General features: G+C 61.0%; 2 protein-coding genes across 9 annotated transcripts; both read right to left on the bottom strand.

Moving 5' to 3' along the window:
- ARHGEF1 (Rho guanine nucleotide exchange factor 1) lies at positions 1–18,849 on the bottom strand. 8 transcript variants are annotated; one of them, XM_059381666.1, is made up of 33 exons: positions 18,449–18,467; positions 18,261–18,349; positions 15,476–15,616; positions 13,417–13,459; positions 13,245–13,328; positions 12,677–12,790; positions 10,602–10,700; positions 10,376–10,418; positions 9,936–10,182; positions 9,482–9,511; positions 9,129–9,228; positions 8,885–8,981; positions 8,776–8,811; positions 8,484–8,621; positions 7,773–7,878; positions 7,239–7,250; positions 6,475–6,642; positions 6,045–6,190; positions 4,496–4,642; positions 4,098–4,180; positions 3,752–3,877; positions 3,536–3,650; positions 3,320–3,420; positions 3,043–3,120; positions 2,762–2,837; positions 2,523–2,690; positions 1,956–2,043; positions 1,758–1,844; positions 1,426–1,496; positions 1,246–1,332; positions 765–928; positions 569–671; positions 1–359 (listed from the first exon to the last, which is right to left on the bottom strand). In XM_059381666.1, exons 3-32 carry the CDS (start codon positions 15,499–15,501, stop codon positions 588–590), a joined length of 2,964 nt encoding a protein of 987 aa, XP_059237649.1. In that variant the 5' UTR covers positions 15,502–15,616; positions 18,261–18,349; positions 18,449–18,467; the 3' UTR covers positions 1–359; positions 569–587. The 8 variants fall into 8 exon arrangements, with proteins under 8 accessions (XP_059237649.1, XP_059237646.1, XP_059237653.1 ...); XM_059381663.1 differs by lacking the exons at positions 15,476–15,616; positions 18,449–18,467 and adding an exon at positions 18,706–18,849; XM_059381670.1 differs by lacking the exon at positions 15,476–15,616 and having other exon boundaries at positions 18,449–18,612.
- A 669-nt stretch (positions 18,850–19,518) lies between these two features.
- Positions 19,519–23,189, bottom strand: CD79A (CD79a molecule). Its single transcript, XM_059381674.1, has 5 exons — positions 22,791–23,189; positions 21,061–21,381; positions 20,714–20,832; positions 20,115–20,183; positions 19,519–19,985 (listed from the first exon to the last, which is right to left on the bottom strand). The coding sequence occupies exons 1-5, from the start codon at positions 23,098–23,100 to the stop codon at positions 19,866–19,868; spliced, it is 939 nt and encodes a 312-aa protein (XP_059237657.1). The 5' UTR covers positions 23,101–23,189; the 3' UTR covers positions 19,519–19,865.
- Positions 23,190–23,381: the final 192 nt, after the last annotated feature.

Raw genomic sequence — 23,381 nt, 5'->3', positions numbered from 1 at the left:
TCTCCTTAGATAATATATATTAAAAAATAAACCTCCAATTCAGGGTATAAAAACAGAGCAAAGGCACTTGGGGGTGGGGAATGGAGGGGTGGCCCCCCCTGGAAATACTGTGATGGCCCGGGGCATGGCAGGGTCATTGTGGTCCCCCTGGGAAGGAAGCCCTGAGTCCCCCAAGCAGAAGACAGGAGGGAGAGAAAGCCCAGGCCACGGGAGGTTGCGGGGAGGCAGTGATCCCAGCGGGGGCCCCCCCAGGCACAGCCCCCCGTCCCGGCAGCCCAGCTCCCTCTCCTCAGGCCCTTGGGGTGGAGATGCGGTGGCAGCTGTGCGGTGGCAGCGGCTGGCCCTCAGTCTTGCAAGGCCTGGGGGATGTAGGAAAAGGGAGATGGGGAGAGATGAAGAGAAAGGGGGAGGAAGGGGGAGAGGGAGGAGGAGGGAAGGGAGAGAGGCGGGTGCAGGAGGTGGAATGGGGACATGCAGGGAGACTGAGGCAGAGAGAGAGAGCAGCAGGGGGCTGTAGAGAAGGGAGCCGCTGACATGCCCACTCTGGTCCCTCCAGTTCTCCACTCACCTGCCTGGGGCCAGGAGCCTCAGGTACAGCCAGGCTGGGGGGCAGCGCTCTCCCCGAGTTGAGATAGGAGGAGTCGCAGGCGACAAAATTCCTCCTCCACCTCCTGGTTGGAGAGTCCACAGTGAGAGGGGTCCCTCCATGGAGTCTGGAGTCGGCTCCATCTCCCTGCACCCTGCTCCTCCCCCCAGGGTGCCACCTCCAGCTGTTTCATGGTCTCCTCCAGGCTGAGCAGCTTCTCCCGAATCTCCTGGGTTTGGTCCTGGCTCTGGGAGCCGCCCCCTGGGACCCCATCCCCTTCACGGGAAGGCCCTGCCCCGCTGTCTTCCTCCGAGGGAAACAGGAGCTGCTTCAGGGACAGCACTGGCAGGGACAAGGGAACAGAGTCACAAGAAGGGCTGGGAAAGAGGCTGAAGGCTGGCAGCGGGGATCCCAGCAGGGAAGGTGGGGGCCAGGCTGCAGGTGGGGCTGGGGGACGTGAAGGGGTGCAGAAGAGAGGCAAGGAACACAGGGTGGAGGGCATCCAGGGAGAGGCTGAACAGAAGGTCAAGGGAGGGACAGAGGCTGTGGCAGGAAAAGGCGGCTTGGGACCACTGAGAGTGTGATGCAGGCCAGGCACGATGGGCCTGGGCAGGAGGCAAGCTGGGAAGGGGGGCTAGAGGCAGCCCCCCGCGGCCTACCTTTCTCCAGGGCCTTGGCAGCGAGCTGGCCCTCGGGGCCGGGCCTGGAGTAGGGCAGGAGCATGCTAAGGATCCTTTCTGTCCGGCCTGGGTGGGAGGCAGAAGCCGGAGCGGGTGTTCAGCGGTTGCTGGGCCTCCTCATGACGCCCGCCCCCCTCGGCGCCCCCTGCAAAGGCTCACCATCTGTTGTGGGCATCTCTCGGCCACCACCGTTGCCGTTCTCAGAGCTGCTGAGCAGGGGCTCTCGGGTGCTGGGGGGAGGAAGGACTAAATGATCTCACAGCCCTGGCCCTGGGGAGGGGGTGGCAGAGAGACAGCGGCGGGGCGGGGGGGGGGGGGGGGGGGCACAAACAGATAAAAAAGTTGAGGCTGGGAGATGGAGACAGAGGAGCCTGGGTAGGGGCCGGAGAGGCTGTGGTGGTGGCACACGCACACACAGACACAGACAGACAGACACACACACCCGGAGCTCAAACTCCCCGGCTCCTCAGGCCTCCACTGTCCTCCCTCACCTGCTCGGGCTGGGCCGGGATTTGGAGCGAGAGGCGGGAGCGGGGACCTTCAAGGATCCAGCAGTCTCGGTGATGAGGGAACACCAGCTGGGGAGACAGGTCAGCGCCCCCAGGGCAGGCAGTCAGAGCCCCCAGATCCTACGCCGGAGCCTCCCACCCCCCAGCCCGGGCCTCCTCATCCACCGGAGCCACCCTTACTTCTTCCGTTCCGACACGGTCTGGGCCACCAGTTCATAGATCTGTGCCTCCTGGTCCCACGTAAAAAGGACATAAAAGGCTTTGTGATCTGTAAGAGGAGGGGGGGTGGTTCAGAGCCAAGGTTACCTCCATGTGCCCTCCCCTGAGTGTGGGCTAGAGGCTGGGGCAGCCCCTGCTTGCAGTGGCCTCGGGCTCCCACAGCTCACGCCATCCCTCACGTGCCTTGTCCCAAGGCCTCCATCTCACACCCCTTGTCCATCAGGCAGCAAGTCCCCAATCTGGCTTGCCCCACAGACCCCTGGAGCTGCTGATGCACCTCTGCAAAGCCCCAACTCTGTCTCCCCCACCCCCGTTCCCCTGTGGTCCCCAGGAGACAGCCAGGGGGCATCTCCCAAGACTGATGAGAGCAGGCTGCTCCCTGCAAACCCAGGGGAGCTGCCGGGCTCCCTTCTTAAGACTCACAACGCTCCTGGTCCCTTGGCTGCCTTCTTCGCCTCTGCTGGGGTCCCCTGGTGCCCCCCCCACGTGCTCCCCAGCCCTCCAGGACGGTCACCGCCCACGCCTCACCGGTGGCCACCTCGCGGGTGATGGCAGACGTGAGCCGCAGCACCGGCCGCAGCATGGTCTTGCCGTCGGGTGTGGGTGTCAGCGTCCGACTGTGGGACTTGAGCAGCAGCCGCTCGTCCTGGCGCTGGAGCAGCAGCAGCAAGTCATCCAGCAGCAGCACGTGGACCTCTGCAGGGCAAGGCCCAGGCTCAGCAGCTGCCCCTACCCCCTAGCACCCCGCCCCCGGCCCCCACGCTCACCCACAGCCTTGTCCTTCGTCACCCGCCACGTCAGCGGGCCCTCATGCACAAGCTTCTTCTTGGTGATGTCCAGGTTCTGGAGGCAGGAGGGCGTACCGGGTCGGCACAGGGCACGGAGGGGAGGGGAGGGCAGGGTCGGCTGGGACTGAAGAGGGGCTCTGGGCGGAGGGGTGGGGTGGCTCTCCTTCCTAGGGTGCATTAGCAGAGAACTCCAGGGGCAGGAGGGGCAGGGCTGCAGGAGAGCAGGGGAAGGCCGGGGAGGGCAGGGCTGGCAGGGCCACCTTGAACTCGCTCAGCATGGGGTCGCTGCTCTGACGTAGGTGGGACAAGTCCAGGCGCTTCTGATAATCCTTGAGTCGCTGCCGGTGGGGGGGAAGGGAGAGTCATGGGGAGGACCCGAAGGCTGTGGCTGACCCACAGTGACCCTGAAGGGGACAAGCTGAGGGCAGGGCCTGGCCTCCAGAGAAGGGGCCCTGAGATAGACAAGACAAAGGCCCGCCCAAGCCCCGCACATGGACACCCCATTGCCCTGGGGCCCACAGCCACGGCCAGGCATACCAGCAAGTCCTCCATGTCACGCACGGCCTGATTGACGTGGTGCAGAATTTCTCGGCAGCACTCAGCTGCCAGTTCCACTTTCTCTCGTTCCGCCGGCTCTTCTGTGGCAAAGGAGAAGCAGGCCCTGGTGACCCCGAGCCGGGAAGCTCCTGGCCAGCCCCGCCCCCATGCCGCGGAAGCTGGGGCCCTGCGCTGTGGGACCCGGCGTGCTGGCACCTGTGTTCTGCCCGATGCTCTGGAGGAGCAGTGGGTACTTGGTCAGACGCTGCATCTCCGTGGGGATCATATCCTTCAGCTGCAGGCGGCGGCACCGGGGGCGGCTCTCAGCCTCCTGCGGGCAGAGTGTGCTGAGTGGCCCAGCTGGGGGCACGCAGCAGGAACTGTGACACCAGCACGCCTCCCCCCACCCCCAGACCCTGGCCTCCCCCTCACCTGCACAAAGGCACAGAACCGAGGCTCCTTGCGCTGCTTGGCTTTGAGCTGCTCTAAGGCAAATGACTGGCGGCTGCAGAAGCGGGAGGAGATTTTCTGGAACCATCTGCCTTCGGCACCATCAAACTACAGTGAGATTCAGGCCAGGGAGGGTGTCTCAGGTGGGATTGGGAAGAGCCGGGCCTCACGTGGGAAGAGCAGCCTAGACAGGCGCCTGCAGTGAGCGGCCCAGACCCCGGGGTCTTAATGGGAGAGGGGCTTGAGACCAGCCTCCCTGGGCCTGGATTCCAGGTCCCTGGCTGGAAAGAGGGGACCCCAGGGGGAGGCAGGGGCTGGGTGCCCTCACCCGAGCCAGCAGCACGTCTCCGATCTCCTCAATGAGGTAGCCACTATCCTGCCTGAGCTTCATCAGTCGATCGAGGAACAGGGCTGTGGAGAGCAGTGAGGGAAGGGATCACTGTCAGGGCCCGAGCCGCAGCGCGCAGAGCTGAGTGGGAGGCGGTGGTCAAGCTGCAGGTGTTGGATCCTGGGGGCCATGGGGCCGCCACCCACCCGATGCCATGCCCTTGTTGATGTGCCCCGGGAATATGAGCTCTGGGGGGTCCAGGGCTGCCCCCAGGGCTAGAAAGGAAGCTGCCCGTGCCAGGCACTCAAGGAGAATGTGCTAGGCTCTGGTTGAGCCACTGAGGCCTTGAGGAAGGAGCCGGCAGCAAGGCACACAGCGGGCCCCAGCCCTGCACTCACAATGCACCTCGATGAGCTCGTCCAGGCTGGGGAAGATGTTCTGGAGCTCCTCCAGGGAGAAGAAGCCCCCTTCTGCCATGGGCTGGTAGAAAAGGTCATGCAGCACCCGGAGCATGCGCACATGGGCGGCCTCAGTCACCAGCAGCTCTGTGGGAGCAGGAGGCACGGTTGGGAAGGGTGCGGCGGGTGGGGAGGTGCACAGTCTCAGAGGCAGGCTCAGGATTGGGGGACAGGGATAACTCTCCCTGGGTGGAATCATTTGCCCCTGAACCAGCTACTGAGGATTCCTTATCCCACTGCTGGTGTTCCTTGGCTGCGGCAGCCAGCCCGGGTGACCAGTGGTCCCCTGTGCCTGGAACCCATGCCTTTCCCCGAACATGGGATTGTCAGTGCTACACCTGGGAAAATTCCAGGTGAACTGGGATGAGCTGGTCGTACCACCACCAGCAAGCCTACGGCTGTGTGTAGGATCCGGCAAGTCCCTCGGCCTTGGTTTCTGGAACAATGATAACCCTTTACACATACGTTGATAGCCTTGGATCCAGGGAGCCCCCGTCCCCCTACCGCCGCGAGGGAGCATGCCTGGGTTTCAGGGGCCCCAGGAGTTCCTGGAGACAATAAACGCACAATTCCATGTTAGGAATATTTTTCTGATGAGGGAAACGGCTGTGCTGTCCACTATGGTACCACTAGCCACAAACAGTCCTTCGGATTTTAATTGAAATGAAATACAGTTCTGTAGTCAGTGGTACTTGTCACATTTCAAGTGCTCAATGGCCATTATGCGGCTGGTGGTAACCGTGCTGGGCAGCACAGAGGCTGTGAGTTTTCATTATTCCAGAAAATTCTACCAGATAACACTGCTTTCTATTTGGCTCGTATCCTTAGAAGGATCTGGAACACAAGAAGTATTCCCCTATGGCCCTAGAACTTCCGAATGAGTTCCCCTCTTACTATTAAGCAACGTGTAAATAAAACTTCTAAACCAGAGCTTCCAAAGAAGTGTTCTACTTTTGCCAAACGCCCACCCCATACCCAGTTCGAGATCGCAGAGAAGAATCAACACAGAAAGGATACTTCCATCATCTCCCCACCCAGAAGCAAGCGCTGAGGATACACTGAGTATCTTCCGGAACTTGTTCCCATGGCACTACTTTTGCCTCTGAACAGTTAAGTCCACACTGGAATGTTCTTACCTGGCCCCCCACCACATTAAACACTTCCCACGAATCCCCTCAGCTCCATGACCATCTTTTGAAGTGGGAGCTATTACTTCCCAAATAAGGAAACAAAGATTTCCTCGAGAAATACAACGTCATGTGACCCTTCCAGCTCTTACCAGCTCTGCCCTGCACTAGGAAAAAAACTCGCAGCAAACGTCACTTTGACAGCTGACAGCCACATTCCTGTTCCACGCGTGGCTGTTCCACGATGTATGTGACGAATGGCCCTCGGTGGTAACAGGCTGCCTTCAAGTCCGGCCCATGGCGCACAGAGATGGCAGCATCTTGTCCCTTCGCCAGAACTGGGTGGCGTCCCCGGTACTCACCACTGATGACCTCCTGCCGCTTCACCTGGCTCTTGGGCAGGCTGTGCAGGGTGCCAAGGGGGACAAGCTCCCGCCAGCCAGGGGGCTCTTCTGGTTCTATTTCTAGTCCTGACCGTGCCGGGTCCCCTTCCTCTCCAGGCTCAGGGCTGTGAGACAGAGGCCTTGTTAGGGCCGCAGCTTGGGGCATCCCTGGGAGGAGACTTCCATTCCTAGTGTCCAAGCCCCACCCCCCCACCCCCAGCCTGCCCCATGGCCTTGGCATTCAAGGCCTCCAGAGCAGGCCCCAAATCTCTAAGTAAGAAGAGTCCCACCCCTCTCCTGTGACCTCAGTGTCCAATACGCAGTTCTCTCTAACTCTGGCAACAACCCCTCCCCCACCATCCTCCTGACTCTCCAGGCTGCCTCAGTAGATGGGGGAGGAATGACCTACGTGGCTCGTCGGGTAGGGCCAAGCACGGCTGTGGCAGAGCTGGGGTCCATGTCCACGTCACTCCGGGAGCGGCCCCCACCCCGGCCCTTAGCCCCGAGGCTGCCCCGGGAAGGCCGGCGGCGGTCACTCACCCGCAGGCTCTCCGAGCGCCCCAGACGCCCCGATAGCCTGGACCCGGAGGTCAAGGACAGTCAGGCAGAGGCCAGGACAGAGACAGGGAAAGACCAAGACAGGGTCAGAGACAGGGAGAGACCAAGACAGGGACAGGTGGGAGAGACCAGGACAGGGACAGAGACAGGGAGAGACCAAGACAAGACCAGAGGTGGGGATATACCAGTTAAGGGACAGGGAGAGACCAGGACAGGGACAGACGGGGACCAGGGTAGGGGAGACCAGGACAGATACCAAACATGCAACAGAAGAGAGGAGAGAGTCAGAAGGAGCAGTGGAACTTGGGGCTTTGGGCTGTTGGGGCACTGAGGGTGGTCAAGAGCGATGGGGAAACTTGGTGGGGGTGGGGAAGGAAACCCAGTCCGGAGCAGGGATTGACCCCTCCCTTCCCTGTGGCAAGGGGCTGGTTGGGGGGCAGAGCAGGGACGGAGGGAGGGAAGATTTCAATACTTAGCTCTTCTGCTGGGAGGGTGATGTCCCCACCCACCCCTTGCAGGGTGAAGGGGAGGGGATGGCCCATGGGGAGAGGGGAGGGGCTGGGAGAAATGGGGGAGGGGCTAGCCCTCCCCCCGGCCCAGGGCCCACGGACCCACCTCTTCCATCTTCTGGGGAGAGAGGGGCACAGGGTCAGAGGAGGACCCAAATGGAACCCAACTCACCTCCCCCGCCCACCAAAGTGTCCCCAAAGCAGCGGCACAAAGACGGGCAGGGGGCAGAGCCTGCCCCCCCAACTGTGAGGAGGACAGGGCCCCCAGGCTTGGAGCACAGAGGGTGGGGGCTGGAGGGCAGGGCACAGGGAGGCAGGGGCGGGAGCAAGGCGCAGGGCAGTGGCTCCGAAGAGGAGAGGAGGGAATGACAACCTAAAGAAGGGATGAGGGAGGGGGCAGGAGGAAGAGGAGGCGCAGGAGGAGAAAGAGAAGAGGAGGAGAGAAAAGAGAAAGTGGAGGACGGAAAGAGGAGGCAGAGATGGGCAGAGGGAGGAGCAGGGCAGAGTGGAGACAGCTCGGGGACAGCAGGAGCAAATGGCAGCGCGACCCCGGCACACGCGGAACCTCCCCCCCTCCCCAGGGCCTAATAAGCCCCTTCCTGCTCCCCGCACCCCTGACCCCACACCCAGCCCCGGGCACCTCTCTGTGTCAGCACCCTCCTCGGTGCTCTCTGGGGGTGCCAGGGGCTCCAGGCTGGCTGGGCCCTGCGGTGGTGGGTCCCCCAGCTCTGGTGGGGCATCAACACCTGTGGGGTGGCAGGGAGAACAAAGATGGCTGCCAGGCCCTTATGGCAAGACCCCCACCCTGGGGGCCTCGAGCTCCTCCTGTGGTGTGGGGGATGGGGGACGGACTGATAGAAGGGCCTCTGAGAACACGGCCACAGCAGCTGGGGCGAGGAACCGGGGGGGGGGGGGGGGCACAGAACCAGGGAAGGTTCCACGTCCATTCCCTCCCTGACCCTCAGCCAGGACTTGCAGGGAGAGGATAGACCCCTTTAAGGAAGACTGAGGCTCAGACGCGGCTTCCCAGATATAACCCGACTAAGCTGCAGAGCTGGGACTTGAACCCAGAACTGGCCAAGCAGTTGCCTTAGATCCCTGGAGGGGACTGACAATATACTCTGAGAGGGTTCTGGGAAATGACACCTTGGGGGCGGATGGGAAATGTAGTCCAAGGAGGGGGGCTTAAGCAGCCCCAGGATAGAGGCTGGAGCCTGAGAGGACAGCAGTGAAGCAGGTGAGCAAAGGGAGGTGGTTTCTTAATACTACTGGGGACCAAGAGCAGGGCAGGGTAAGTGGAGAACTGAGGAGGGGTGTCTCTTGGGGGCAGGGAGGCGCTCAAGAAACTCACCTGCTTCCCGGTCGGGGCTGTCTCCAGACAGAGGGTGTGGAGAAAGTCCAGGGACGTCCTGCCCAGGAGCCCCGACGTTCCGGTCCCGGGAGGGCACTCCTAGGCCTCCCCTCCTTTCCGTAAGGCCTGGCTTCTCAGCTGGGGAGACATCCAGGGAGGAGGGGGGAATGAGAGCCCAACACGTCTAATCCACCGCAGCCTGCACTCCAGCCCCATCCTCCCCACAGCCCAGGAGCACCCCGACCCTCTCTCCCAGGTTCCCCCCACCCCCAGCCAGCTTCAGGACCATTACCATCAGCCTCGACTTTGAGGTGTCGGAAATCGGGGGCTGAAACGAGAGATGGGGCTGTGAAGCAGGGGTGCCGTGGGGAAACAGGGCGGGCAGAGGCCAGGTACCTCACCCTGAGGCTCGCCCCGGTTCCAGCGGGCAGCGTCCAGTAAGATGCTCAGGCCTTTCTTGGTCTTGGTTGGCTCATCTGACCGCCGATTCCCCATCATCTGAGGGAAGGAGGGAGAGTGAAGGAGGGGGCTCTCCATCTCTGAGACCATAACCTAGCAGAATCAGACCCTGGGAGCCCAGATCACGGGGCTCCCCAGGGGCCTCTGGGGAGGGAAGCGCCAGGTTTGGGTGCTCAGGGGAAGCACCTTTTTTCGGAAGAAATTCCTCCCCGACTTCTTGTCCCCGCTCTTGGTCCGCACCCCAAGGTGGCGCATGTACAGGCTGATGGCGCTGACCACAGCGGCACTGTGGGGAGGGGTCAGTCAGGGCCCCGAAATGCGTGCAGATACACACACGCCCATGGCCATGGGGGCACTGCTGTCCCCCAAGCCTTCCCCTCCGCATTCACTTTCCACCCCAGCCCCCCAACCGGTTCCAGGTGAGTGTCTGAGGAAGGCAGAGAGGGCTCCAGAGGTCAGGGCCCCAATCCCCAGTCCTCCTCCCTGGGGCCTGGGGGACTAAATGCCTCTCTGGCCGTTCTCTCTGCTTCTCTCATCACCTCTTTTCCTCATCGGGAGAGATGGTGTGTCTGCAAAAAGAAGGAAGAAGTTTGCCACAAACTTGCTAAGCCTGGATCCCTGTCTATCCAGCACAGGTGTCCGGGGTGCTGCCCCTTAGATGAAGGAACAGAGAGAGGCGAGGCGGAGAGGGAGAGGGCCACGGCTACAGGGAAGGAGGAGCACAGCAGAGAAGAGCGTCTCTTGAGAGCTCGGAGCGGCAAGGACAGGACCCAAGCGCCAGGCCCAAACACAAGACCATGGAAAGCCCTGGAAACTGGGAGGGTACCCCAAAGCTGGGAAGAGACAACACAAAACCAGCTGAATTACAAATGCCAGGGCTGGGGAACCCAGAAGGCAGGGGAAGAGCCCAAAGGTTAAGAAATGAACCCTGAAGCTGCAGGGACCCCACCCCCACCCCCACGCCAAGGTGGGGAGCAGGCAGGCCCCACTCACTGCATCTCCTCCAGGTGGGTCAGTAGCCGCTCGGCCAGGTGCCGCTCCCGGGCCTCAAAGCTGGCACGGTCCCGCCCAACCCAGGCCTCCAGCTGGGTCAGGTCGTGCTCCCAGGGTGTCATGCCCATGAGCCGCTTGGAGCGGAAGTCCTCCAGCAGCCGGCTGACGGTGGCCTGCTGGTTCTGCACCACGTCATGCACGAAGTGCCGCTGGACATCCTCGGAGAGGAGGTCGGGTCGCGTGCGGTCTGCAGGGACATGGGCAGGGGGTTGCTCCCACCCACCCTCAGACCCCTGACGGGTGCGCTTCCTTGGGTTGCCGGGGCCAGGGGTGAGGACAGGAGTCTGCGCTGTCCACGGGAGCAGGGGAGTGTGGCTTCCCACCCCAGGGGTCCCCTGCTGGACACCCCTCCCTCACCCACAGTCCCCTTCTCTCCTTACCGAGTTCAAAGGAGACAGTGGGAGGGACCGGCACTCGCAAAACCTGCTCAGGCCAGAGAACAGGGTGAAGGTGAGGACCAGGGCAGAGATGGGGTCACCACAGCCCAGGTGCCTGCTGGGAATGATGGTCTGAGGGGAGGGAGCTGGGGAGGGAGGGCCAGGTGGGCACCGAGTCTCCCAGGACCAGGTTGTGGGGGGATTAGGGCCCCTCAGAGGTGTCTCTCACCGCAGTCTTGTCCAGGAAGCTATGGTAGAAGTCGAGGAAGGCCTTCTTGGCCTCTTTGGGACCCAGGGAAGCCAGCATGTCTGCGTGCAGGCAGCAGAGCTGGGGAGACAGAGAGCATCACGTGTCCTCTCCCCCCCCCCCAGCCCCAAACCACATTCTCCCTTGAAAAGCTTGAGGCTCACGTCTTCTGGTTAAGAGCTCCCTGGTATCTACCACCCCCACACCCAGGCCCTTGCCTCTCTTGGCCTCCCTGGGGCCAGGGCCAGCGTGACCATTTGCTCATTTTCTATCCTGTGAAGTGGCTATGGTTTGGTTTCCTGCTGTCTCCTACTACACTGAGAATCCTGGGGCCTGTAGCGTGCTGTTCTAACCCTTGGTCCACGTTCACCTGGTCAGTCGTGATCACTGGTTGTTATCGCCTTTTATAGATGAGAACACTGGGCTCAAGTAGCTTGCCCCAGGTCACGATGCTACTTACTTAGAGGCAAAGCTGGGGTTAGAACTTAGAAAGCCTGTTCCCCTAGAACCCACAGCCTAGAAATACTGCAAAAACCTGAGGGACACACGTGTGTATGTATGTGAGAGAGAGGGAGGAAGGTTCTGGCTCATCGGTGCCCCAGAGAGGCCCCGAGCACAGTGGGGGCTGGGCAAATCACCAGGTGGACCAGTGGGGCTCACTCATTCATTAACCACTCATCCCCAGAGCTCGCCTGCCCTTCAGCCCCATGCTGGGCAGTGCCGGCACTGTGCTGCCTGCTCCCACCCGTCTTGACTCCTGGGGTCTCTCGTTGGGTAAGGAACACAGTCTGTGTGCCAAGGCCTTACCCTAGTAGGGGTAGGACTCTGTTTTCCTGCCATAAACACTTCCAATCTCTGCACACCCCCAAACTCCACGACAAAACCCCACAAGAGGCCCATAGGAAGCAGCCCAGGGCCACAGCTATCTCCTGGCTGCCTGCCCAGCTGATGAGGCGAGGGGGCTGCAGCAGGCCAGAGTCTGAATGCTGGGGGCCACCCGGGTCACCTCGGCCAAGCCCCCGGCTCTGGCTGGGCTTGTTTCCATATCTGTAAAAGGACATAGCAGTCAGCACCCTCCCTGGGCTGAGTTCAGGAGCCCAAGTTCTAGAAAGCTCAGGCTCGCTAGGGGGACCTCCTTGCCCAGAGGGGCACAGCCTCCATTTACAGGGGAGGGGCAGCCACTCTTCTGGAGAGAAGGCATTTTCCTGATTTCCTGCCCATTTTTGAAGCTCTGGGGTCAGTCGATGCACCCCTCCTTCTTGGAGCCCTGGGCATCCCAGCCCAGCAGCTCTCTCATGTCTGGCTGTTGGGGGGATGTACCCTGTTGTGCACTTCCAGTCCGGTCGAGTGCTCCGGGCTACACCCTAGCTGCAGCCTGGGCTGGGCCACCCTATGTCTCCTTGCGACGAGGACCTTGTCCCCAGAGCACCCCCCTCCAGCCTGCGCAGTGGCATCTTCCTTCCTGAGTCACGCACTGGGCTCTCCAGACCTTACAGGGCAGCATGGCTGCCCCTGACAGGGCCCAGGAAATTTCTGCCTCTTATCTGGGATAGTGAGTTCTGCTCGCTCTGCTGTGCGTGCTGCTTGTGGTGGTTCATTGTTTCTGGGGCAGCCAGACCTGCGAAGGCCAGGGGCTTCCCTCCCACAGCCCTGGGCCCCGAATGATGGACGGGTGGCCCCTGCCGAGGCCGCAGAAGAGGATTCCACTTCCAGGGTCAGCGGGAGGGGCCATGGATGGGTGACATAACCACTGGCAGGGAACAGGGGTGGGGAGCCCGGGGCTCTGCTGGCTTCTGGGGTCTCCACTGCTCTCTGCCTGACCAAGCTCTGAGTACCCTCCCCCCCTGTACTCGCTGCTTGCGGAGATTTGACGGGGCACCCGCAGTCTTGCCAGGGTCGCATGCCTAGCACTCTGGCTCTCTCTTCTAGATCTCACGCTGTGTGCTCTGGATCTGTTTCCTGGACCCTCCCAGCTGGGCTTCTCTGGCCGGTCTCACTGAGCGGGGTGGCCAATCCGGGTCTCAGCCCTCCCTCTGCCCACGCAGCCCCGCCCTCACCAGGGGTCCCGGTTCAAACTGCAAGGCCACGTGCTGCAGAAAGGCCATGAGGTGGGCAGGCCGCCGCTTCACCTGCTCCAGGCTCTGGAACTGGCTGTTGTGCTCCTCTGCGTTCTGAGGGCGGAGAGCGAGGCGGTGAGACAGTGGGGAGCAGAGCGGCACCTTGGGCTTGACCTCTCCCCTCCCCGGCAGCGATGACACCGTAATAGCTGGGACTGGGGCTGGTGTCAGGGACAGCAGATGAGTCAGCGGTACAAGGGCAGGTTATGAGGACAAGCATTAGCATGGGGAATAGGGATCGGTGCTGCGATTAAGGGGGGCGGTGAAAAAACCCGGGGCTAGAGTTAAAAGGGTGGGAGTCCACGCTATAATGGGACACCAAGGATGGGGTGTGAGGGAACTAGGATTGTGGTACCCAGATTACAGAAAGAGGGACAGGCAGTTAGAGGAGGTGGGGGCCAGCATCCCACGGGGGACCTGAGGAGGGAGGAGACACTGAGGATGGGACTTGAGGGCTGGGGCCCACGGAGGCTGGGACAGAAGCTTTTCCACCCCATCTCCCCCTTACCGTCTCCAGCTCATTCTCAAAATCCTCATCCTCAGCCCCAATGATGCTGACTGGCACCAGGCCAGGCCGCGGTGGTCCTGGGGCCTATGGAAGAGGAGGGATGGCTTCAGCTGGGGGTGCAATGCCAACTCACAGCCCCCCAGTCCCCTGCCCCTAGGCTCTCTCCACTCACCAGCCCGCGGGCGATGTCCTCTGCCTCCATGGGCTCCACAGGGCTGAGGAACAGGAGGGGCCGCGGTTAGTGGGGGCAGGAGACAGTGGCACAGGGTGGTTACTCACAGATTCCTGGCCCAGGTGTGAAGGTGAGTAAACAGCGTCCCCCGCCCCAAACCCGGCCTCCACAGCTCAATGGGGCCTCTGTGTGGCGACAAAGAGCCCTTCAGAGGCTAGCCAGGGCGGGGAGCCCAAGAACAGGGAGCCTTGGGAGGGTGGGGGAAGCGATGGAGGCCCAGGAGCCGGGGTCACTAAGAGAGCTGTGGCCATGAAAGCCTGTAATTTGGGGTCTCTAAGGGGGAACAGGCTGGGGGCCTGGACTCCTGGGTCTGAGGGAGGAGGGACCAGGGACCTGGATTCCTGAGTCTGAGGGAGGAGGGAGCAGCAGGTTAGGTCTGAGAAAGGAGACCTGACTCTTGGGTCTGAGGGAGGAGGGGCTGCAGGTTGGTCTGAGAAAGGACAGGCTGGGAGCCTAGATTCCTGGGTCTGAGGGAGGAGGCACTGGGAGTCTGGGCTCCTGGGTCTGAGGAAGGAGGGGCTGGGGGCGGGACTCCTGGGTCTGAGGGAGGAATGGGCTGCAGATTGGGTATGAGGAAGGAGAGGCCAAGAGCCCAGACTTCTGAGTTTGAGGGAGGAGGAACTGGGGGCCTGGACTCCTCGGTGTGAGGAACGAGAGGCCAGGGACCTAGACTCCTGGGTCTGAGGGAGGAGGGATTGGGGGCCTGGACTCCTGGGTCTGAGGGAGGAGAGGGCTGCAGGTTGTGTGTAAGGAAGGACAGGCTGGGAGCCCAGACTCCTGGGTCTGAGGGAGGAGGCACTGGGAGTCTGGGCTCCTGGGTCTGAGGGAAGAGGGCGCTGCAGGCTGGGTCCTAGGGAGGCAGGGCCTGGGGGCTAGCAGAGTTGGGAAGGTTAAAGGAAAGGCAGAAAGGAGATAAATGGGGTGTGTGGGGGCTGCTCTCCTAGACCTGACAGGCTTGGGGCCGGATGTTGCCTCTGAACCCACCAGCCCCACTTCCTGTGACAGGAAACCTAATGGCAAATCCCCCAACCCCCAACTCTCTCCACATAAGAAAACAAAACTCTGAACCTCTTTCCAGAGACCCAGAAGTAGCTTTCCCTCGGGGACCTGGTATCTTCCCCTGCTTCCAATCCCATAAAACAAGGGATGGTCCTTAGCCAGCTCCTCCCCAAGGTGTGTCTGTCTCCCCTGCCCTGCCTCTATCTGTCCCTCTGGCTCTCCTTCCGTGGCCAGCTATCTGTCCTCTGGCTGTCTGTCCCTTGAATGTGCTTGAAGTCTTTGCCTCTCTTCTCCTGGTCTCCTTCCCTCTCTCCCTCCCTTCAGACCTGTCTCCCTTTCCCACCATCTCTGCCCTCCGTCCCCCTCCACCACCTCGCCCTAGCTTCCGTTGCTGTCTCTCCCCTCTGTCAGTGTCTGTCTTCCCACATCTGGTTCTGCAGCCACCTGAGTCCTCGAGTCACTGTGTCATGCACTGTCTCTCTCTCTCCCCGGCTCTCCCATCATCTCCCTTAGAGTCTCTGCTTTCCTGTGTCTTCCCACCACCATCTTCTCGGTCCTTAATTAGTCTGACTAATGCCACCAGAGCCCGTGTCAGGCGGGAAGGAGGTGGGGAGGGGTGGACCAGTGGGGTGGTGAGGGGAGGGGAGGGGGATCCCCCCACAACCCAAAGCTATTTCCAGCCCCGGTTGCCTGAGGCTCACCCTTCTGCCTCCTCCACAGGCCTCCTCCCTAGCACTCAATAAACGGTGGGTAGGATTTTGTTTATGACCATGAAACAGTGATGCTTTCTGGAGTGTCCCTGTGTCATCCCATGGGTTCCACAGAGCACACGACATTCCCTTTCTCTTCCATAGAGCGCCCTCCAAGCTCGGGTGATTTAAGATTTGAGCATTGTTAAATCTTCACATAAATAAACTTGCAAGCCGGCACCAAAAAACAAAAAAAACAAAAACAAAAAAACCCCACAAAAGCAATTATTTATTACAAAAGCTAAACTTACCTAGCACTTAACAGCGTGCTAGGCATTGCTCCAAGTGCTTCTCACATCTGAACTCACTCAAGCTCACAACCACACGCACCCCATACAATTAGTAGTCCCGTTGGAGACAGAAAACCTTCACCAGGCCACCGGCAGCAACTTCTGGAAAACATGACCACACACATCGAAGGTCCATGCTCACCCCACCGCGGGGGCAGCGGGGGGGGGGGTGTTCAACAGAGGCAGGGAGATTGCAAAAAGCGCAAAGGAGAGGACACATGTCATGTGAGCAAATGCTCAGGGCCAGGCAGGCCCCAATCATGTACCTTATGCCTATTACCTCTGCATTTGGAAACACGAAACAGTGGCTAACCGTTAGTGTGCACTAAGTGTCATGAAGTATATGCCAGGCATAGCATTATTGCTTTACAGGTATTAACTCACTGAATCCTCTAAATGACCCCTGGAGGTCAGTTTTATAACTATTTTCATTTTACTGAGGCACAGCTCTTAAGAGACAGAGTGAGGATTCAGATCCAGGTGGTCTGACTTCAGAGTTCACACATTTAACTATGAGAATGTGCTCCTTCAGAGCACGCGGAATCCCACCGCCCACCCCAACCTTAGGAAACTAAAATCTGAACCGAAGTTGAGGCACATCTGATCCCTTGAGGGTGTCTGGGGAAATCAGAGGTCTGTGGGCACTGTGATGGGCAGGAGTGTGGGCTGCTGCTCAGGCTGCTCCACAGAGGCTTAGGGCTCAGAAAGCATTCTGGAAGGGAAGGTGCGGGGTTGGCTGCTTAGAAGACAGACGGTGAGGGGGTACCACAAAGGGTATTCACACACTGAGGCGGTCAGATGGGTTTGTAGGCAACTGAAAAAGCCAACCGTCCAGCAGCAGAGACACTGTGTCCATGGGACTGGGGGTGGTGGCAGTCGGGGAAAGTTTAGAAGGTTCTTAGAGGTGTGGGTCTTAGAGCAAAGCAGGCACCAGTTGGGGACTGTATGGGCACCTGGATTCTGTGCAAGGTTTGTGGTCTATAAGACACTGAGCAGATGACCCGGGTCCCCAAGAACCTCCGGAAGCCGTAAACAACTAAAAATACAGAGTAGTCAAGGTAAGTTCACAAGGGGCCCTTGGAAAGTATAAGGCTCCAGATTCTCTTCTATTGGCAAGTTCAAACAAGTGGGTCTACACGGAGGATCACACCGGATCATGATTCCGTAGGTAAAGCAGCCAGTCTAGGGGACCTATGGAGACTTAAAACGGGAGCAAAATTCTATAGGCGCATGTGGTGGTCCCAAGACCCAGGATTCTAGGGGGTGATACTGACCAATGGGGACCCCACATCTGTAAGAAGCCGAGTTTCCGGGAGTGGGAAGCAGAAAACTGGTGGGTCTGTTGGAACTTGTAATTTATATGGAACGTGGGGCATCTATACGAGCCCCAAATCCTACGTAGGACGTGGCGGGTCTACGAGGGCCCCAAATCCTACTACAAGGGACGTGGCGGGGCGCACGGCCAGGGATGATGGGGCGGACCTGCGGAGTCAGGATCTGACGCCCGCCGGGGGCCGCGTCCCTCACCTGCTCCTGGTCGTAGGAGAATCCACCACAGCAGCCAGAACCGAAGTCTCTGCGCGCCGGCTCCAAAGTCCCCCACCCCCGCCTCCGAGTCGCTCTAGCTGCCCCAGCGTCTACCTTTGCTTCCAGCTCCACTCCTCCCGCTAGCCGCTCTAGCCTAGCCGCTGCCCGGTTCCTATCCGGGAGACTCTACTCCTCCCGCCGGCCGCTCTAGCGCTCCACTGCGCCACGCTGGCCAGAAAGGGCCGCTCTGGCCTGCCTTGGAGGGCTGGCGTTTCCGTATCTCGACTGCTCCTGTCACTCTACCGTGCCCCGCCCCCCGCCCCCGCCCCCCCAGCCAGACTACAAAGTCCTTCCAGCTCCCCCGGCCCAGGGCTCAATCCCAGATCTCCGAGTCGTCCCTGGCCCTTAGTCTCCGGCCTGGGTTCCCCACCCTATCTTGCCTTCCTAACTCCGGAAACAGCTGAATTTCCAAGGCAGACACTAATATTCCCGGCACCCCCACCGCCCTGGCCGCACACTTTGCCGGGACTGTAAAGCGAAACTCCTGGGTGCCATGGTACCTTTCCCCCTGACATGCAGTGTCACCTGCAAAAAGTAATTACTTCTTCCCGAGACTCAGTCTTCCCGCCTGTACAATGGGGGAAGATCTCCAGCTCTGTCATCTACAACCCGTCTCTCAGGGTATATAATTAATGGCCCAGAAAAAGGGCTTTCCCAAAAATGCTTTCAAACGCGCTCTGCAACTTCCAGCTTCACAGGGGCCTACGGTGCAGTTATTGACGTTTTTCCTTTTCGGTGGCCCTAAAGCATGTGGGGTTGGAGGACGGTACTTGAAAGCACCTGCAAGTTCAAATCCCAACTCCACTCGGTCTCACGGTGTGTGGACCCAGGGACGAGTCGGTTCCGCTCCCTAAGCCTCAGTTTCCCCACCCGTACAATGGGAGTGATCATCCGTCCTCCGCTGGACAGTTGCGAGGCTTTGACCCCGGCCTTGCACCCTTCATCCCCACTTACTGGGCACTCGGCAGGTGTTAGTTCTCCTCTCTTTGCTCCCCTTGACAGATGGGTTAACTGAGGCCCACGGAGGGGCGGCCGCTGGCTCTGAGGGGCGCGGAGGAGGCCCCAGCACGGCCGGCAGCGCCCCGGCCCCCTCCCTCCTCCTCTCCACTTCCCCTGGCAGCCTAGGGGCGGGAGGCCAGGCGGGGCCGGGATCGTGTACCTGGAGTCCGGCGGGGAGGTGACCGGCGGGGTGCCCGAGGTCGGGCTCGGCGATCCCGGGCCCTGCGTCCCGGCTCCCGCTTCCTGGCTCTGGCGGGGCAGGAAGTTGGGGCGTTTTTCCGGAGGCCCCCGCCCCGCCGCCCCTCCCCGCTTCCTGCCCGCGCCCCGCGCCCCGCGCCCGCCCGGCACCTCCGCTTCCTTCCCCTTCTCGCAGCCCGCCGGGCCCCTCCTTCCCCGCTCGGCGGGGGACCAGCCGGCCCCGGCCCCGCCCCGGCCCCGCCCGGCTCCTCCCGGCTTTGTCCGTCTGTCTGTCGGCGGGTCGCGGGCTCCACGCTTCTCGCCTCCACCGGGTGTCCACTATCGCCTCCCCGGCGGGATGGGGGCCGTCTCGCCGCAGCCTCCCCTGCTTTCCGTCTGGGTCTCCTGGTCTTTCTCTCTCTCTTTACCTCGCTGTGCGCGTTTCTGTCCGCGTCCCTCTCTGTCTGCCCCTCTGGCCCTCCTTTCTCCGTGGGGGGTCTTTTCCTCCCGCTCGCGGGGGCCCTGCTTCTCCGCGCTGTCCCTCCCCTCTGTCGCATCTCTTGTTTTCCCTTTTCCGGGTCTCAGTATCTTTCTGCATGGCCACCTCGGTCATTTCGCCAACCACTGCTTTCTCTAGAGTCCCAGGGATCAGCCTCTCCGTGTCCATTTTTCTATGGACCTTTCTTTCCTTTCTCTGTCTCCTGCTTTCTCTCTGCCCCCCCCCCATTCCCTGTCCCTTCATTGTCTTTCTCTTCACTTGCTCTGTCTCTCCATCACTATCTCTGTGTCTCTCTCTTCTCCCAGAAACCCTGCGTCCCTGTGCCCCCCACCCCAGTCCCCAGATGACAGCCACAGATTCTCCCCAGATGTCCCTGCTGTAAGTCCATTCCCAGAAAAGAAAAGGTGTGGCTTGGCTGTAGTCAGCACAGGGTACCAGCCCCACTAGACAGGCGCCTGTGTTTGTGGGACTGAAATATGAATAAATAAATATGGTCACCTGCCTCCTTTCTGTGTCCCCTGCCTGCTCAGGGACCTAGCCTAAGGTGAGGCACTACTCCAAACAATTCTTATTTCTGTCTGGTTACCTGGCCCCAGGTGAAAGGAGTGGGCACGGTTGGGGGTTGGGAAGTTGGTGGGGGCAGGATCCTGGGTCTAAGAGAGAAGGGGCCGGAGGCCTGGACTCCAGGGTCCCACCAGAAGAGGGGAGCATCCCCATGAGATCCACGACTCCTGCCAAGGTCTGCAGTAGGGAGGGATTTATTATCACTAAGTGGCCATGACAGAGCAGGGAGGGGAAGGGGACACTAACGAGGCTCAGCAATCAGGTCCCCTGGAGGCAGCGATTAAGGGCTCATTACCCGCTGGGTGTGGGGGGGAGGCTGGGAAAAGCCGCAGGAGGAGGGCTGAATTGGGGTATGTGCAGGTGGATGAGGATAGTCTAGAAGGAAGAGCAGACATGCTCAAGGGGGAAGTAGAGTCAGGACACTCCCGGGAAAGATCATGAAAAGAAAACCGAATGGGGCGGAGGGGGAGCAGGGAGAGGGAACACCAGAGCTGGCAGCCCAGCTGGCTAGGGCAGCCCACAGGGTCACGGCTTCTCCAGCTGGACGTCCCCGTCTCCGATGTGGAGGCTGCCCACGTCCTGGTAGGTGCCCTGGAGGCCTCGGGAGATGTCCTCATACATGGAGCAGTCATCCAGGTTCAGGCCCTGGGGTGAACATGTGGTGGGGGGCCTCAGCGCCCTGATGCCCAGATCCTGCCCCCAGATGACCCCAGGGAGGACCCCCATGAGAACTCCAATGCACATGCCCCTTGCCTGTCCCCACCCACCGCTCACCTCATATAGGTTTTCATCTTCGTAGTCATCTGGGGCGTCCATCCCAAACTTCATATTCTGCCATCGTTTCTGGGAGGGGGTGATTGGGAGGAGGGGGTGTGGGGGGAGAATATGTTTTCCCCACCGAACAACACTCTGGGGTGCCAAGAGGTGCTTTACCAGAGAGGATAAGGACTGGGCCCAAAGCCACACAGCAGTTGAGTGGCAGGTGTCTCTGGGTCCCCGCCTTACAGTTCTTGCACAAATAACAACTCTGCTAGAAATGGCAGTGGCTGGGTTGGTTGCCTGTCACCTAAGGCAGGGTTGGAGCAATTCAGTGACTCCAGGAGGACAGCCTTCCCTGGACACATCTGAGGGCCCCTGTGCTCCTGGGGGGGGCAGCTAGAATGAGACACCATGGCTAGGGTGTGGGGGGCTAGAGTGAGGTACACCTGGGGGTGGGGAGTGAGGACAACCCTGCCAGGAGACTGAGCAAGGATGCGCTGCTGGGCCCCGCACCCTTTACAAATTCAGGTGTCCCTCAGTCATGTGAGGATGCTGTCACTCTCCCATTTTAGGGGGACCTCCACCTCAGAGGGCCCCAGTCCCTAGGGGCTCACCCTGAACAGCAGCAGCGTCCCAGGCACCACGGCGCAGAAGAGCAGGACGATGCCCTCGGCTGTGATGAGGTTGTTCTTGGTGGCTTCTCCCATGTCCAGGAAGGGTCTGGGGAGCCGCTCTGAGAGGAGGGGAGCCACTCAGAGCACGAGGGCCTCCCACCCCCAACCCTCCAGGCATCCCAGCCCTGTCCTGGCAAGAACGAGACCACCGAAGCCCTCCACCTGCAGTGAGCATGAGTGGGAACGCAAGTTTGCCCACAAGGGAAAGGGGCACCGGCTCCACCCCTACCGCACAGGTGGGGCAGGGGTGGGGCGGGAGGGGGCCAGGGCGCCGCTGGCTGGCTCACCGCGCACGCGGAGGTAGGTGCCGCAGGAGTACTGTTGGTTGACTTTCTGGTTGAGGCCTTTCTCCTCCACCCGGCACCTGTACAGGCCTCTGTGGCTCTTGTTCGCGGCCTGGATGCTCAGCTCACTGTGGGGGCCCTGGCCGTAGCTCCAGAACATGTCGGGCCAGGTGGCATTGCCTTGGATGATGCGCCACCACGTGACGTTGAAGGTGCTGTCGCGGCTGCTATGGTTGTACAGGCACGGGACGTGGACCTCCTCCCCTAGGCTCACGGTCACTGAGGGTGGGCCCTCGTCCACCCACAGGGCCTGGCACCTGGGGCCTGCAGAGATGAGGAAGCGTTGGGGATTGTGATGGGGACCCAGGCCCCAGCAGTGGCAGCAGCCCAGGGTGCGTGTGTGTGTTGGGGGGGGCGGGTAGAAGGTTGAGGACACTCCCCGGGGAGGAGGGGGGGTGGGGGGAGGGGCCCACGGTGCAGGGAGTGAGGTTGCCTCTGTAGGGAGAGTAGTATCGAGGGGAGCAGAGAGAGGGCACACCTGTGGAGGATGGGGACAAGGACACCCATTGTCCCCCCATCTCTCCAGTGTGCCTCTTGCCACCCTCCCCACCTGTGCTCTGTGCTTTGGCCCCACTGAACTCACAGGCATTTGGATATTTGGCATCCTAGTGGCAGAAGTGCCCCTGTCCAGGGAGCTCTGTCCAGAATCCATTTGGGCCTCACTGCCTCCGGGAGGCCTTCCAGGCTCACTTTCCCATCAGTCCCCAGCCCCACCTGACACCTGGCGCTTTATCTGGTGTAATCTCACAAAAGCCTTAGAGGTAGTTTCTCTCATTAACCCATTTTATAGGTGGGACAGCTGAGGCCCAGGGAGGGCAAATTTGTTGTCTAGCATCATGAGGGCAGCAAGAGTGGTTGGTGTTTCAAACCCTGAGCCTTCAGGCCCACCTTGCCCTGTGACCTCAGTCCCCACTGTCATTGCTTCTGTCAACCTGGGGGTCAGGAGTGACCTTAGCTGGCGGCTGGGCTGGGGGTTAGGGGAGGGGCCTTAGCAAGGTGGTTGGCTGCTGAGGAAACCCCAGCTTCCAGCCCCCCCCCCCCCCCCCGCCCAAGGCCAGCCTCCTCTGGAAGGAGGAGGTGAGAGGTGAGGAAGAGAGGAGGAGGAAGATGTGGGGAGAGAGGCAGCAACCTGAGCCCCAGTGGTCACAGCCCCACCAGCTGGCATTGCGTGGGGTGGGGGTGGGGCAGCCGGGAACGGCAGCGTGGATGAGGCACCCCCTTCCCCAGCATAGGGGCTCCCTATGCAGTGGGGTGACTGAGATTCAAAGCAGAGAAGGAGAAACCGTTTCTTCTTTCTGAAGCTGAGCCCTACCCCCAAGTCGCCTTCCTGCCCCAGCTCTGAAGCTCAGTCAAGGGCAACCTTAGTTCCTTATTTTGACCTGTGGGGTTGAGGGGGTGGGGAAGTCGTCTGTCACCCCGGTCTCCTTCCATGTGGCTGCGGACACCCCTTAAACTTTGCTGAACCCCCTCCGGCCTCCCCTCGTCCCTGCAGCCTGCTCCGGAAGGCTGCTTCAGGGGCTCTCCCAGCACCGGCCCCCCCCACCTGCTGGCTCCTCACCCTCTGAACAGGGCCTTTCTTTCTGCCTGAGCCTTCTCTCCAGCCTCCTCAGTCCTCCCCACCCCACTGCTCGCCCCCCCCCGCCGCCCCCAGCACCAGCCTGTCAGCCACGTACCCAGGTCAACAGCAGAGATTAGGAAGAAGAGCGCGATGGTGGCGCGCAGCGCTTGGAGGACTCCGGGACCCCCAGGCATCTCTCCCAGTGGGTTGGTTGGTCTGGGCTGCAGCAGTCCTGGGGTACCAGATTCCACCTCGGCTGGCCTGAAACCCCGCCCTACTTCCTGCCCAGCCCTGCCGGAGATGGGCTCCAATGGCCCCGCTGCTGGGCCCTTCTGCGCCCTTTGGCTCTGGGCGGCTGGGGCAGCCCCTGTTGGTGAGCTGCAGGCCCCTGGTGGAGAGAAACTGCTCCCTGCACCTGTGGCCATAATTCCCCTGAGGGGAGGCTGTTGGGAGGGAGGGGAAAGAGACCAGTCCTGGCAAGGAAGCCCCAGCCAGAGTTCAAGGTGCCCCTGCCTGCTGGCGGTCTGTCGGAGTGGTGGTTCTGAGCCTGTTCTCCGCTCCACACTGGCCTTAGGCAGAGCTCATGTCCTCTCTGAGCCTCTATGTCTTCACTTCTTGGCGTTGGAATCAGGATTTAAAGGGGTCGTGTGTGCAAAGTTCTGAACACACGGCCCAGCCCATAGTAGGTGCTCAGTAAAAGGTGGTT

Source organism: Mustela nigripes, chromosome 17, assembly GCF_022355385.1.
Source record: "Mustela nigripes isolate SB6536 chromosome 17, MUSNIG.SB6536, whole genome shotgun sequence".
Lineage (NCBI taxonomy): Eukaryota > Metazoa > Chordata > Mammalia > Carnivora > Mustelidae > Mustela > Mustela nigripes.
Note: the sequence above shows the minus strand (reverse complement) of the source record. Positions and strands in the feature narration are given on the sequence as shown.

What these genes read in the sequence shown, in the direction of transcription:
- CD79A (XM_059381674.1), bottom strand. Translation starts at nt 23,100, where the DNA reads ATGGCCACAGGTGCAGGGAGCAGTTTCTCTCCACCAGGGGCCTGCAGC. An exon ending in CACCTACCTCCGCGTGCGCG is followed by an intron (nt 20,833 to 21,060) that starts GTGAGCCAGCCA and finishes CCCTCCTCTCAG; the next exon opens with AGCGGCTCCCCAGACCCTTC. An exon ending in GGACGCTGCTGCTGTTCAGG is followed by an intron (nt 20,184 to 20,713) that starts GTGAGCCCCTAG and finishes ACCCCCTCCCAG; the next exon opens with AAACGATGGCAGAATATGAA.
- ARHGEF1 (XM_059381663.1), bottom strand. Translation starts at nt 18,834, where the DNA reads ATGCGACAGAGGGGAGGGACAGCGCGGAGAAGCAGGGCCCCCGCGAGC. An exon ending in AGTTTGAACCGGGACCCCTG is followed by an intron (nt 10,701 to 12,676) that starts GTGAGGGCGGGG and finishes CTGTCTCCCCAG; the next exon opens with CTCTGCTGCCTGCACGCAGA. An exon ending in CAGCCCCGACCGGGAAGCAG is followed by an intron (nt 7,879 to 8,483) that starts GTGAGTTTCTTG and finishes GCCACCCCACAG; the next exon opens with GTGTTGATGCCCCACCAGAG.